The sequence below is a fragment of the Lissotriton vulgaris genome, chromosome 5, assembly GCF_964263255.1.
Source record: "Lissotriton vulgaris chromosome 5, aLisVul1.2, whole genome shotgun sequence".
Taxonomy (NCBI): Eukaryota; Metazoa; Chordata; class Amphibia; order Caudata; family Salamandridae; genus Lissotriton; species Lissotriton vulgaris.
In genome coordinates this window covers 1,749,923,628-1,749,937,859 of record NC_141693.1, presented here as the reverse complement: position 1 = coordinate 1,749,937,859, position 14,232 = coordinate 1,749,923,628, and the positions used below count along the sequence as shown (strand labels likewise).

General features: G+C 47.8%; 1 protein-coding gene across 1 annotated transcript in view; it reads right to left on the bottom strand.

The window, feature by feature from the left end:
* DUSP3 (dual specificity phosphatase 3) overlaps positions 1-14,010 on the bottom strand; it is a 413,405-nt gene extending 399,395 nt beyond the window's left edge. Inside the window, exon 1 of the mRNA XM_086924007.1 lies at positions 13,617-14,010. Within this exon, the coding sequence (XP_086780133.1) occupies positions 13,617-13,738 (122 nt within the window). The 5' untranslated portion in view covers positions 13,739-14,010. The remainder of the gene's footprint in view (positions 1-13,616) is intronic.
* Between the last annotated feature and the right edge of the window lie 222 nt (positions 14,011-14,232).

The window sequence follows — 14,232 nt, the reverse complement described above, 5'->3', positions numbered from 1 at the left end:
CGAGATTGTTGCTGCCCGCCGCACCTTCATGTTCGCAATTGCGAACTCTCGCGATGCGTCGCCAAACTCCCGCGGGATCCCGCAGCAAGATCCAAAATGGCGCAGCACTCGCAAAATATCGAGAAAAACAACTCGGCAAACGCTGAATGACGGTAAGTGAACGCCGCATGCCGCAAAATTGTATCACCAAGAAAAAAAATCCGCTGCGTGCGAATTTGCGGATTTTTGGTAGATTCGCGAGCGTTCGTGGATTGCGAATTTACCGAAAATCCGCAAAATCCGCGAGCGGAACGGATTTTCCGCCCATGCTTAATGCCCAGTGCCCACTATGGCCAGTTCGGCCCTGGGAGGCCGACAGGCTACATAGGCATAATAGCTGTAAAGATGGGGGGAACACAAAAGGGAGTTCATGAGAGCAATGAAGTAAGTACTGCTTGAGATGGGGAATAAAAACTACCCTAGCTGAATAAAAGAGAGAGCAACTGATGTGACACTAGACTCTGAAGGCAAGGGTGGCCAGTAACAGATATAAAGGACTTTGGCACTAACGTAAACCGGAAGAAACAGTGAGAAAGAAGGGATGACAGAGGAGACAGCGCACGTGTCTGTTACATAAAAGAGAGTGTATCTGATGTATGAGAGAGTGGGTGAAAGGGATACAAAACAATTAGTTCCTGGGTAGGAGAGGACTCAATCAATCAAGTTGTAAAGCACACTACTTACTCGTGAGGGTCTCAAGGCGCTGAGGAGCGGGGGGGTGCTGCTACTGCTCTTCTGAAGGTGAGCAGGTCTTGGGTCTGCCGTAGATGGGTGGGGAGGGTGTTCAAGGTCTTGGCGGCGAGGAAGGAGAAGGATCTGCCGCCGAAGGTTGTACGTTGCATGTGCGGGACGGCGGCAAGGGTGAGGCTGGCGGAGCAGAGTTGGCAGGCGGGGGTGTAGAAGTTGAGTCTATTGTTCAGGTAGGCTGGTCCGGTGTTGTGGAGTGCTTTGTGTGCGTGGGTGAGGAGCTTGAAGGTGATCCTCTTGTTGACGGGGAGCCAGTGCAGGTCTTTTAGGTGGGAGGTGATGTGTCTGCGGCGGGGAACATTGAGGATCAGTCGGGCGGGGTGTTTTGGATGCCTTATAGTCGTTGCAGGTGTTTGGCCGGGATTCCTGCATAGAGTGCGTTGCCGTAGTCCAGTCTGCTGCTGACGAGGGCTTGGGCCACCGTTCTTCTGGTTTCGGGCGGGATCCACTTGTAGATCCTGTGAAGCATGCGGAGGGTGTTGTAGCAGGAGGAGGAGGAGATGGCGTTGACCTGCTTGGACATGGAGAGGGACGAGTCAAGGAAAAATCCTAGGTTGCGTGCGTGGTCTGTGGGTGTTGGAGGTGCTCCCAGTGTGGTCGGCCACCAGGAGTCATCCCACGCAGAGGGGGTGGGGCTGAGGATGAGGACTTCCGTCTTGTCCGAGTTCAGCTTCAGGCGGCTGTTCCCCATCCACACGGCGACGGCCTTCATTCCCTCGTGGAGGTTTGTTTTGGCGGTGTGTGGGTCCTTGGTGGGAGAGAGGATGAGCTGGGTGTCGTCGGCGTAGGAGATGATGTTCAGGGTGTGCTGGTGGGCCACTTGTGCAAGGGGAACATGTAGACATTGAACAGGGTCGTGCTGAGGGATAAGCCCTGGGGTACCCCGCAGATGATGTCGGTGGCTTCGGATCGGAAGGGTGGGAGGCGGACTCGCTGGGTTCTGCCGGAGAGGAAGGATGTGGTCCAGTCTAGGGTCTTCTCCTGGATTCCGGCTTCTTGGAGGCGTGTTCTTAGTGTGCGGTGGCAGACTGCGTCGAAGGCGGCTGATAGGTCCAGGAGGATGAGGGCTGAAGTTTCGCCGTTGTCAGGTTGGCGTCTGATGTCATCTGTCGCAGCGATGAGGGCTGTCTCTGTGCTGTGGTTACGTCTGAATCCAGACTGGGATGGGTCCAGGATGTTGTTGTGCTCGAGGTGGCGGCTCAGCTGTATGTTGGTGATTTTCTCGATGACCTTCGCCGGGAATGAAAGCAGGGAAATGGGCCTGAAGTTCTTGAGGTCCTTGCAGTCCGCCTTGAGCTTCTTGAGGAGGGCGTTGATTTCGGTGTGCTTCCAGCTTTCCAGGAATGTTGCTGTGTCGAAGGAGATGTTGATGACCTTCCGTAGTTGGGGTGCGATGGTTGCGTCAGCTTTATCGAAAACGTGGTGTGGGCATGGATCTGACGGAGATCCTGAGTCGATGGAGTTCATGACTTTGCGTGTCGCGTCGTCGTGGGACGTGGGACCAGGAGGTCAGCTGGTGGGTACAGGTGGCGTTAGGGGTGGGGTCTGTTGTGGTCGGGCGGATAAGGTGTTGAAGCTGTTGTGGATGTCGGCGACCTTGCGATGGAAGAAGGTTGTCAGTGAGTCGCACAGGTCTTGAGAGGGCGTGACGTCGTTGGTGTTGGCGCTGGGGTTGGAGAGTTCCTTCACTATGTTGAAAAGCTCTTTGCTGTTGTGTGTGTTGTTATCCAGGCGGGTTTTGAAGGACGATCTCTTGGCTGTTCTGATGAGGTGGTGATGTCTGCAGATGGCGTCCTTGTGGGCTGCGTGGCTGTCTGGTGTGTGGTTGTGGAGCAATTTTTTCTCCAGCTTCCGGCATGTACGTTTGGAAGTCTGGAGGTCTTCGATGAACCAGGCGGCTTTCACGCTGGTGTGGTTGTTGGATGGTTTCTTGAGCGGGGCGAGGGTGTTGGTGCAGTTGTTGATCCACTGTCTGAAGTTACGGGTGGCGGCGTCTGTGTCGGTGGGGTCGGTGGGCTGGTTCTGGGCGAGGGTGGAGGTCAGCTGGTCCTCGGTGACTTTGCTCCAGCAGCGGCGAGGCAGCGGTTGGGTGCGGTGGTGCGTGGTTGGTTTCTTGAAGGTGAAGTGGATGCAGTGGTGGTCGGTCCAGTGGAGTTCGGTGTTGTGGTTGAAGACGATGTGGGTGCTTGAGGAGAAGACAGGGTCGAGCGTATGGCCAGTGGCGTGGGTGGGTTCAGTGACGAGTTGTCGGAGGCTGAGGTTGGCGAGATTGTCGATCAGGGTGGCGGAGTTGGCGTTGTTGTTATTCTCGAGGTGGAAGTTCAGGTCCCCGAGGAGAATGTAGTCTGTGGAGGCGAGTGCGTGGGAGCTGGCGAGGTCGGCGATGGAGTCGCTGAAGAGGGCCAGGAGTCCGGGGGGTCTGTAGATGAGTGTTCCTCTGAGGGTGGTGTTGGGGTCGGTGTGGATCTGGAAGCAAAGGTGTTCGACGGCGTTGAGGGAGTCGTCTGCGAGGGTGTGGACCTGGAGGGTGGATTTGTGGACGATGGCAATTCCTCCTCCAATTCCTTTTATGCGGTCTCTGCAGGAGATCTTGCAGCCATCTGGGATGGCTATGGCGAGGTCAGGTGCCGAGGAGTCGTCCCACCAGGCCTCGGTCAGGAAGGCAACGTCTGGGGCTGAGGTGTCGAGCAGGTCCCAGAGCTCAATGGCGTGTTTGCGTGCGGAGCGAGTGTTGAAGAGTATGCAGCGGAGGTGGTTGGGTCCGGTTCTTGGAGGTTTGGTGGTCCGGTCACATGTGAAGTTGCAGGTGTGGCAGGTGAAGGGTCCGTGGGTGCGTTTTGGGGCGGCCTGGAAGCAGCGGTGGTCTCGGCCGGTGTTGAGAGCATGGAGGTTGTTGGCGTTGTATCAAAGTCTGGTGCCATGGCGTGCGCGGGGTTCAGGGGTTCTGGCGCGGTCCAGGCGCAGACGGACTTGCCTATGGCGCACCTTCGGCTGCCATTTAAGGCGGGGAGGGAGGGAGGAGCAACTGGGAGGCGGGAGCGGGGCGGCGAGGGGGCGGGGCCGCAGGTGGCAGTGGCAGAAAAGAGCGGGATACAAAAGGCAAAAAGTGGGGAGGGAGAGGGGGGGGACGAGCCGGTCAGTAGTATGTCAGAAAACGGTACAAAAGTTACAATGGACACACAATTCAAGAGACAAAACACCAGAGTACAGTGTGCAAACCCAAGTGGTCACAGCGGTGAGCAGCGGTAGTCGGGAAAACAGCAGCGCGAACTCGCGTTTAAGGGAGGAGCAGGTAATCAGCAGGTGGAGCTGTTCGGCAGGGGGGGGGGTGAACTGGCCTGCAAGCAGGGTCAGGGGTCACTTAGGGTAGGATGGGTGATAGAGTGCACCTACTAGAGGCGAAAGAGCGAGGGTATGAAAGCAGAGGATTCACAATAGCAGGGAATGGTAATGGATAGAACATCATAGTAGGTCTTAGAACCTTAAAAAGAGATTGATTTAGGGAATGTTTAAGATTGTAAAAGAGTGGTCATTTCGGATCCCTGTCCTACATTTTGAGATCAGGTCGAAGGAATTCCGGTTCCTCAGCGAATTCAGCTTAAGACTTCAGCCCATATTTACTCACACTGTGCGGCGAGTTTGCGTTATGCTAGTAATACAAAACTAGCGCAAAGCGTAGAAGTGCTATGAGTTTTCCTAGTATATGCTTCTTTGTGTCAAGGACACGTTCTACAGATGGTATATGGACGTTCCCATGCAAAACCCCATCGGTTTTATGACAAATCCGTGTCTACTATCATTGGGAGACAAGGATTTGTGGCAAAAACGTATTCATCCTCGAAGCAGGCGTTGCAAGTTGAAAAACATAAGTGTGGGCCCCCCTACGAGTATAAAACATATGCTGGATAGAACACATACTCTTATGCAAGGGTGTGTGGCCTGGTGCATTGCACCCTAGAGTGCCCAGCCCAGGGAGAGGGGAAGTAGGCCTAATCGTCATCTCTGCTCTTCCTCCTCACTCCTCTTCCACACTTTCGAATCGCATAAAGTGGCGTTTGCTCTTCTCAATAAGCGCATCTTTGTTCCACAACAATCTTTCACTCCATCTAAGACAATTTCATAATCATAATGCTTTCAAGAAAGCACTTAAGAGAGCTGTTTTGCTGATATCATAACCACATTCGACTTTTTATAGTTCCCAGCACCAAGGTGCCACGTGGTTACATTGCGGTTTATAAATGCAATGCTTAGTGGATTCCGTTACAGGACAGGCAGTTTGCTGTACAACTTAACTCACTGGACAGGTAGATTGAAGAAGCAAAAAAAAAAAAAACCTTTCCAGGCGCTTGGACACCATTTCTACAGTAAACTAAGTACTGGGTCTTACTGGCAACACTTTCAGAATATCTTAAAGCCTCCAGTGCTCAGGCTAGAAGCTTTCCTGAGATATTGTTACTGACAATTAGACAGTGGTGCCAATAAAGAGGATACTTTAGTAATCTTAAAATACTTCCATCTCCAATGTCAATAGTGTTTCTACTTCCGTTACTCAACTGCTCTACATTTACTCCTGGGGACCGGGTACTTAACTACTGGATGTTGGTAAGCTCTTGAAAACCTGGCTGCCTCTTCAAATGTGATTTCATTGACATGACCCTACAGATGAATGTCTGACACCCCTTCTTTAACTACACCGCCCTATTCTCACTGGTATGAATAGCTCCGGCATAGATAAAGTAGATTTCCTATACATAAACCATGAACCCTGTTCCCATGAGGGATCATTAGATTATAATATGGGCACATGGCTAATGTAGTAAGCACTGCAGCGATCAGTTTCAAAATATCTACCAGAAAGTGAATTCATGGTCACACCGACAGTCACACACAATAGTCACAGAAGACGGAATACACCTAACTGTGGAATTCACTAACACCATCGACGAAAGACGGTGAACAACTACCCTCTTTAGTCATGCATTCCTCTCACAATCCTACATTTCAACACACAAGACTCCATGTGAGAATGTAATAATCCATGCCTGTGAGAGAACGGTGATCAATCTACTTCATAGACTGCCCATTACAAGAACTGAATTTCGTAGCCATTACTGGACAGTTTGTAGTAGGCTTGCACTATAGCTAATTGGCACTAAAAGGTAACCCACAAGAGCGATTTAACATGTATTATTTTGGCTAGGATGCTACAGGAGGAAATTGGATGCATGGTGATCGGAGGTCATGCTGGCAAAGCTTACAATATAGTTCATGGTTCTCCAGAGGTCCTTCCAGACTCGTTTCAGGATGGCAGTATCTGCCCACTGACTTTAAGGCTCACATCCATCACTCACTCAACTTACTGAAGCCAATGACACTGCTGAAAACCTACATCACTTTCCACCAATGGGCCGGGCCCCAAAAGTAGGCACCATTAGTATGAGAAAAAGGCTAAGAAATAAGAGGGAAACACAAGCCAAAAGCTGCATGAAGAGAAGATATAGTATTCGTCAACTCTTAATGTGTTCTGACACCTCTCCTTTCTCTTATATACCAGTTCTTATCACTGTGTTGCACATTTATTACCCTCAGCCCTGTCTTTACCCTAGTAACAGGGACGTGTGCCCCTACATACTTCATACCAGGCTTTCACCAAGTGGACACACTTATTTATTGTAGAAGCGAGGGTCAAAGACCATGCACAAAAGGGCAGAAGACAAATCTAGTCACAAAGGTAACTCAGTATAAAGTATTATGTCCATGAGCCTGCGCCATGAATACCCAGTTTGCAATCCTTTGAATTTGCTGAACAGGCTGACGTATAGGTTCAGTTCAAACAGGCTAAAGGGTTCAACCTGTAGTGGTTTGTAAAAGGAAATTAAAGGACTGAAATCAATGTGTTCTGGTAACATGAAGCCCGTTTGTCACCTCAGACCTATACTCTACTTCACCTGGAGTAGGGAGAAAGGAGGCTGGGAAGCTTGCCAACAGTTTAATCTGCCTACAAGTTAAAGACGAAAGTTGCTACTAACATGCCAAAACACTCCGGCGGCGAATGTAAGTTTGCTTACATCTATTTCCGTTCTCTGTTCCATTTCTAAAGTGCTAAAAGCCCAATATGGGCATTCAAGCGCTTGCGGAATGCAAGAGACAAAAGAATTCCGAGAGGCCACAACAGGAACGTCTACTCTTGTTCTTGCAGTCCAAGGCACTGTTTTTGAAGCCTTTCAAGCAGGCTACAACTGAGAAGTTTTCACTTGTTTCCTGAAATCCACTGCTCTGTCTTTTTTTTAATCTTTCAAGCAGACTTCTTCAGTATTATGAACACCCGATTAGAAATTGGGAATTTCTGGGGAACCTGACCGACTTTGTATAGTACCTTCACAACCTAACTATTACGTTTAATCCTGTTGTGTTTGGCACTCATTTGGCATAACTTTAATGTGACACTGATTTAAAAGTGGCCAATATATGCTCATCTTTTGTCTGTTTAACTCTTCTGAATTTCCGTTTGAACCCTTGTTTGTTCTTTTCCTTTGTGGTACAGGATTGTGCCTGTTTATTATTTTTGAAACTGCATTTTTTACATTGTTGAAAAATAAATATCCTGTCCGGCTGGGCACTGATTGAATATAGTTTCCTATTATGGCCTATATTTTATTCTTTCGTTTAATTCTGGAAAGCTAAGGACCTTTGTCTTCAATAGCAGTACTCACCCACGGTCCTCAGCAAACTGTTTGGGTTCCCTTGTGGTATAAAAAAAACAGAATTACTCATGACATGAGGTTAATTCAGTCTTTCTACCCATCACTTTTTGGATTCGGTCACTGAGATGCTCGAAGTGTGAGGCATTCTTAAGTGTGAGACCATTAGTGCCCCTCACTGCTGAGGCTCAACAAGGCTAAAACAGGACTGTAGCTGTTTCTTTTCCAATGGGGAAGAGTTCTGCAGTCTCATCTGAACTGTGCATTTAGGGTAAATGTATGGGCTGATATTAAATCAAGAATTGGGCCCATTATTTTCTTGTTTTTAATCAGTAACCGGCAGTACGTGTGCAACATTTTCAAGGCTTGGGTCCCATAGCTTGCTGCTACAGCCAAAACACCGTCTGGGGTTGCTTATTTTCCCATACGAAGTGAGTGTGGGTTAGCAGTTTGAACTGGATGTTTTGGGGTGGGCAGAGATCGACTTGTCTGGGGGTAGCTCCTGTCTGTAGCAACACAGTGAGCAAATAAATGGTTGACTGAAGCGCAGTCCGAGTAATTACCAGTGGTTTAGAATGAATCAAGAATTCCACCCATCACTTTTTGTTTTCATGCTTGCAAATACATTCCTCAGAAAAATCCAGCACATTATCATTGCTATGCGTGACAGTGAATGTGGCCATCTCGTATTATTCTGTTAACAGTAACAGTACTTATCTGAACAATCATAAATTGCCCTCAGCCTGCTCTGGTGCTCCATAAGTTTTAAAGGGACAGCGTAAGACATGAGAGCTTTCCTAGTTTCTGTCGAATTGCTCACTTGTTCCATGTATTTATCTAGTTCTTCTAGCAAAGATCTAGTGTTCTCTTTTGCCTGACAACCCTAACTCCTATATTTTACCTGGAGTGTCCAGGAAGCATAGACGTACCTCAACACAATGTCTCTAGCCAAGGTCCATTTCATGGATACAACGCAAATTGGCTGCAATTCTCCATCCAACGGCTTGGACGAACCACGTCTTAATTAACCTTGCCATTCTTAGGATCTAGTTCACAATCCTTCATACATGCTTCCAAATGATCAGTTTCACAAATGACCATGCCTCATTCCACATGGGAAATGTTGCATACTTGTCATGTATGTCTTACCCTACATTGACCTTGACATATAAGGAATGTTTGATAAATAATTCATCATAATTCTGCTAACGTTTACACAATTCTTGTTACTGTGTTAGGCTACAGCTCTGGACATACACCATTTAGTAATAAGCTAATTTCCAGGACAAACTTAACATTAAAAACTCAAGACTGAAAGCGACTCACAATCCAGGCATGTGCCAATCCATACAGAATTTTTTCCCCTATGTCTGTAACATATAACCTTCATTCTGCATTTACTAGCATCCACTGCAAACACATCTCTTGCTGTTGTTAAAGATAGTAATGTAGGGCAAGCTGAAATGTCGGAAACCAAATCCCATGCCTACTTACCCATTAAATCATTGCACCCCAATCGTTAATTCTTTCACACCTCCTCCGTCTTGTAAGCAACATTTATGACAAATTTTGCATAGTACTCACATAACCATAGAGAGTGACTGTAGTCAGTTTTTGACTCTTAATCCCATCACCTAAAAGAATATAACCTATACCTTTAAAATTCTTAGAATCTGCCTGTCTCACAGAAGTAGAGAACTGGTCAGATGGCATGGTCAGGAATCCAATAGCTGTCTCTCAGCACTAGAACTATGCATCAAACCTTGTAGTTCATATACATGGCTCCTCATCTGAGAGATGTTGTACACTCCATAAAGCATTTCAAATCCCTTAACTCATTTCCAACAACTTATAGACACTCTCAAGAGACTCTCTTCACCTGCACCTGGGATCCAGTTTCATGCATAGTACTCTTTAACAGTCTCATATCATAATTACAGTGCCTTTAAGGACCCTCAGATTGTAAGTAATTCTTTCCCCCAGTAAAGAAGCAGTCCATATTGAGCTAAAGTGGTCCTTACAACTTCTAGCATCCATTAGAAATGGATCTCATATAATTTTACATCATCAACCAATGATATGGCCTCCATCTCATTCTCCTCAATATTTCTTCCATTGTCGCCCTTCTCTTGGAACGGTCCCACTAACTGTAGCAAACTGCACTTCCTTTAACTGACTATACAGTCCTTGTTTACTGCAGGACAACTAATTCTGCAAATTATTTGCTTCTACAGAAAAAATGGAGTTGTTCAACCTTTTCTTACTTCCTTTGTCCTGTAATGCTTGTGTCTTCTTGTAGCCCTTTGTCATCAAGTTCAGTTGTGCCTGTAACCTTGTCGGTGGCAGGCCGCTGTAAAAATAGAACTGAAGCTGTGCGTGCCGCATAATACTTTCCTGGGCCTAGGTTCTTTTTAATGGGTAGACCCTTTAGGTTTTTACAACAGGTGGTATAAATGGAGATTAATCTCCAATCATCTAGTTAAAAAATTGACATTGTGATTCAAACATTTGCAGAGGCGACATCTGCATCTACCAGTTCCACTCGTTCAAATGTATTACGATTACAATTTTACAGAAGTGGACAAATGCTGCATCTGTCTCTACAAATACATCTAAATCAACCATATGCTCAATAAGCATTATTTTGGTAGATGCTTAGAAACTCTTGTACCTCCAGAGTTTAAAAATGCAGCCATCTAAAACCGTGTTCTTCTGGGTTTAGAACTAATTCTCAAACACTCTGTACCACTGTTCCCGTGGCATGATGGATTTCCAGAATGTAAGTAGACATTACATATGTAGAGACAAGATATGCTTTGAATTGTGGAAAACTTTTATAGGCTTCTGCAAAGAATAAAAATGCCATCTGTTAAGGGCAGCTGCGTCAATAGACTCGGACCTTTCCAATCCTCTCACCTTCAAGAACATTTCATCTAGACCCGAGACGTGTAAGTCCACTGCACCACCAACGCTCTCCTGCAGCTCTTAGGAAGAACGAGGTCATATATACCTCTTCTCTACCCTATCCGAAAAAGGCTAGTGCTTCACTGCAGCACCATGGTACTGCTGTGACCCTGCAAAGTCGAGGTTTAGCTGTCTATACTACATCAGTGACGTCACTTCCTGATCGTAATTACCTGTCCTTTGAGTGGACATTATAACTCCTCTTATGTATATGCAACAACATGTCCCTGGGCGTGTCCCGAGTGTGTTAATAGCACAGTCCCCTGGTTACCAGGCCAAACCACTTTGCACTTTGGCTAACTTCATGATGGAGTCAGATGAGCACAGTGCCCTTCAGGCACACATGTCAGCAAGCACAACAGGGCCAGTGTGTGTCCTCCTGGTCATCACGCAGCACATGATGTGTTGAATGTCCTCATCAATGAATGTCCTCGTGGGGTAAAGAAAGCCCTGCAAGCAGCTGAGACACTATGTCTCGCACCAGCATAGCGTTTTTTGAGAACTGATTACTGCCCCCGACTATATAGTTACTCAGGTACCCATTCCCCGTCTAGTGCCATAATGCACCTTCCCACACAGCAAGTCTGCAAAACCCGTGCCCTAGAGCCAGTCACAGAGTACAATCTGCCTGACCACTTTTGACTACTCGCGCCTTCCTAACCATAGAGTCAAGACCGCCTGTTTTGGGGTCTCCTCGGTCGATTCCCTCCAAATAACACGTTTCTCCCAATCGCACACGGTCTGACGTGTTGAAACCACAAAGTGCCTTAGGCAATCCACACAGGGAAATGAAGCTACGTTACAAGGGACAGGATGGGCAGACTTCAAATGTGTGCTTTGCTAATCGCTAGAGTGAGTTATATATTCCCTGAACAAGAGTATGGTACTAATATCTGAATTATAAGGAGTTTCACAAAGCTGCCCCTAAGGGCCCTTCATTTCAGGGAGTTACATCTTATTCTAAGCACATCCAAAATATGTCTGCCCAGAGACCCTGGTTATCGTCTGGACTACAATGGGCCACGCTCCCTTTCAGGTAACTTGTACCCTATCAATAGGGTGAAGAGTTTGCAGGCCGCTGCTCTGTGGACATTGTGTCAATGTATGGAGGGTTCCCTGTGTCTTGAACGGAATTCGCCAGGTCATTACCTCTGTTCAAACTACCGTTATTATATTGAAATTCCTTACACAATACTGCTAGGCATGGATGTCACAAATCACCCCTGGGAGCAGGAAGGACCACCAGCGTCCCTCCAAGTGTCTGAATATTATCTTTCCACACTAAAATCTATCCACAAAATAGTTCTAATTCTTCTATCGGTGGGGTGAAGCTACCAACAATGCATCTTACTTGGTAGCAAGAGTGAAGCTTCCAATAGTACAGCAGGTGCAGTGGCACCGTGACCCAGAGGACTAAGAGGGCACATTGACGCATGATAACGCCTGTTTTTAATGCAGACAACAGTAGGGGGCATTTACACTGCTTGCACTGGGGACCTTGGCACCCTTGCAAAGCTGCTGCTGGTTAGCAGTGTGATACGGATCACCCTGCGCTCTGAAAGGCTGGACCGAGTGCAGAGGCAATTAAGTTCAGCTGTGCCAGCGAGATGCCCAGTCTGCGTAAGCTAATAAAAGGGCACGCCCTTACAGGATTGCTGCACTTGGAGGCCAATGTGAGCACCTAGTTAGCCATTTAACCAAAAATAAATCTCAAATGCTCCAGTCGGTTTGGACTTCAGGAAGTCTTTCGAGTTCACCAACGCAGGCCTTACCTGGTGGTTTACTGAAAAGCTTACAGGAAAGGTATACCTATCACTCCAACTGTCCCTGAAATGTGGGTTGGATACTGCCCATATGTCTGACCATCTGATAGACCCACTTTCCACTTTTCCCCAACCAAACAGTGACAACGAGTGACATTCACTGCCATGAATACATTGAGCAGACGAGGCACGCTCGAAATACATTTTCAAAAAATGGTGTAATTTCATTTTGCTGACTGAGCTAGAAAGTCTAGCGCCGTTCACACTTACTGCTCCCTGTGCTATTTTTATACATTTGCAGGCAGTGTTCACGTTGCCTCCTGACTGATTTCCGATCCTCCGCGTTTCCCCTCCCCCAAGGCGACTGAAATAGCGGCTGGCCATCCTCTACCTGTCCGCCGTGGGCAAACCTAGGTGGGACCCACGGCATGGAATGCACAAGAGCCTGCTGCGTTCGGCGGTGAAGCATGCGAGAAGGGAAGGTTATCACTGGGGAGAACCCGCGATACCAGCGTCACAGGTGTGCGTCATGCCAGACGTGCTGTGCTTGGGGTGTGGGAGTGCTTGGCTAGCAAATCAGCGTGTCAATAAATCTATGCAGGTGACCTAGAAGTGGCATGAATGAGGCTGTGTGTCTAGGGAGAAATCAAATGTCAGGCTGAAAGTATGGTGAGGAGACAGAAGGAAGGTCACACCAAAATGTGCACGTGACTGATGAGCACCTCGAGACGTCATCTAAAGGAAGTTCTTGAGTGTATATCCAGGAGGACCTGCTTTTCCCTTGCCTAAAAAGGCGTGATCCTGGTTAAATTAGTTAATTCTCATTATCGTAATTCTAAATGCAAATTCCGAAGGGGCGTAGGGGACCAGACTTAAGCGGCATTATTTCAAATGAATCTGATCGCTACATGCATAGAGGCGGGTAAATAAGATAGATGAGGGAATAAGATGGGTAAGGGAGTGGACTGGGTGTTTATATAATCGTGTGGTTAATTGGCAACTCTATAGTTTGGAGATGTATGTCATATTTGTTTCCCCGATACAGCAAAATTGTGTGACCTTGGTCAGAGCACGTGCATGCCTTGCTAACAAAATTGGAAACGCTTAAAATGTGACACCAATAACAAGTCTCCTTTAATAAAACCGCGATGATTCGTTGTGAGTCCTGAGAGGTGTCTTCGTGCTTTTGCATGCAGGTGAGTCATTTTAATCCTGGTTCAAAGGGGCGCTGGCATTTTTGCCAAAGGTGTGTAACTAATGCATGCCATTGACAGGTGTATGTATGTATGCACGTCCCCAGAGCAGAGGCAGACTTGTCATTCATGGAGAAGGAGGGGGCGGGTGACTGAGTGAGTGAGTGCAGCTCCCCGTAGGGCAGTAACAGGTGCATGCCATTACTCACGCATTGCCCACGTAGATCCGCGGGTAGACCTCGTTGAAGTGTTGGCTGGGCAGACTGTAGCAGCCACTGTCGTTAGACAGCAGGTCGTTGAGTTGCTGCACGGAGACTTGGTAGTCTGACATGGCTGGTGCATGCAGCAGGTTGATGGAGGTGGTGGGCTGCTTACAGTTGCTCCTGTGTATTTGGGTTGGTGCTGTCGGCGCTCAGGGAGGGGCAGGAATCCTCTGGCACCCAGAAGGACTCTGGACAGCTCCCTTTGCCCTCCCAGCACACCGGGGGCCCTGTGCCCTTTCAATCCTCCCAGCCCGGGCACTCCCCCCGAGCCAGTCAGCCTGCAGCCCGCCTCTCCCCTCAGCATGCAAAGCAATCAGCTGCAGTGTTGCCAGGTCTGGCTGGGAAAACAAGCACAGTAGACTGTGAAGAAAAAGCTCAACCTACATAATGACAATGAGGGGCTACAAACTTTACACTGTAGGTGGATAAAAAACTTCAACAGTAGGCTGGACTAAACATGGTACTTTAAATGGGAAAAAGTGCACTTCTCCGAATTGAGCCGTGAGCAAGAGGTGGAGTTTAGGGTGGGATTAAGGTGGAGCTAATGGCGTTCATTTAATGG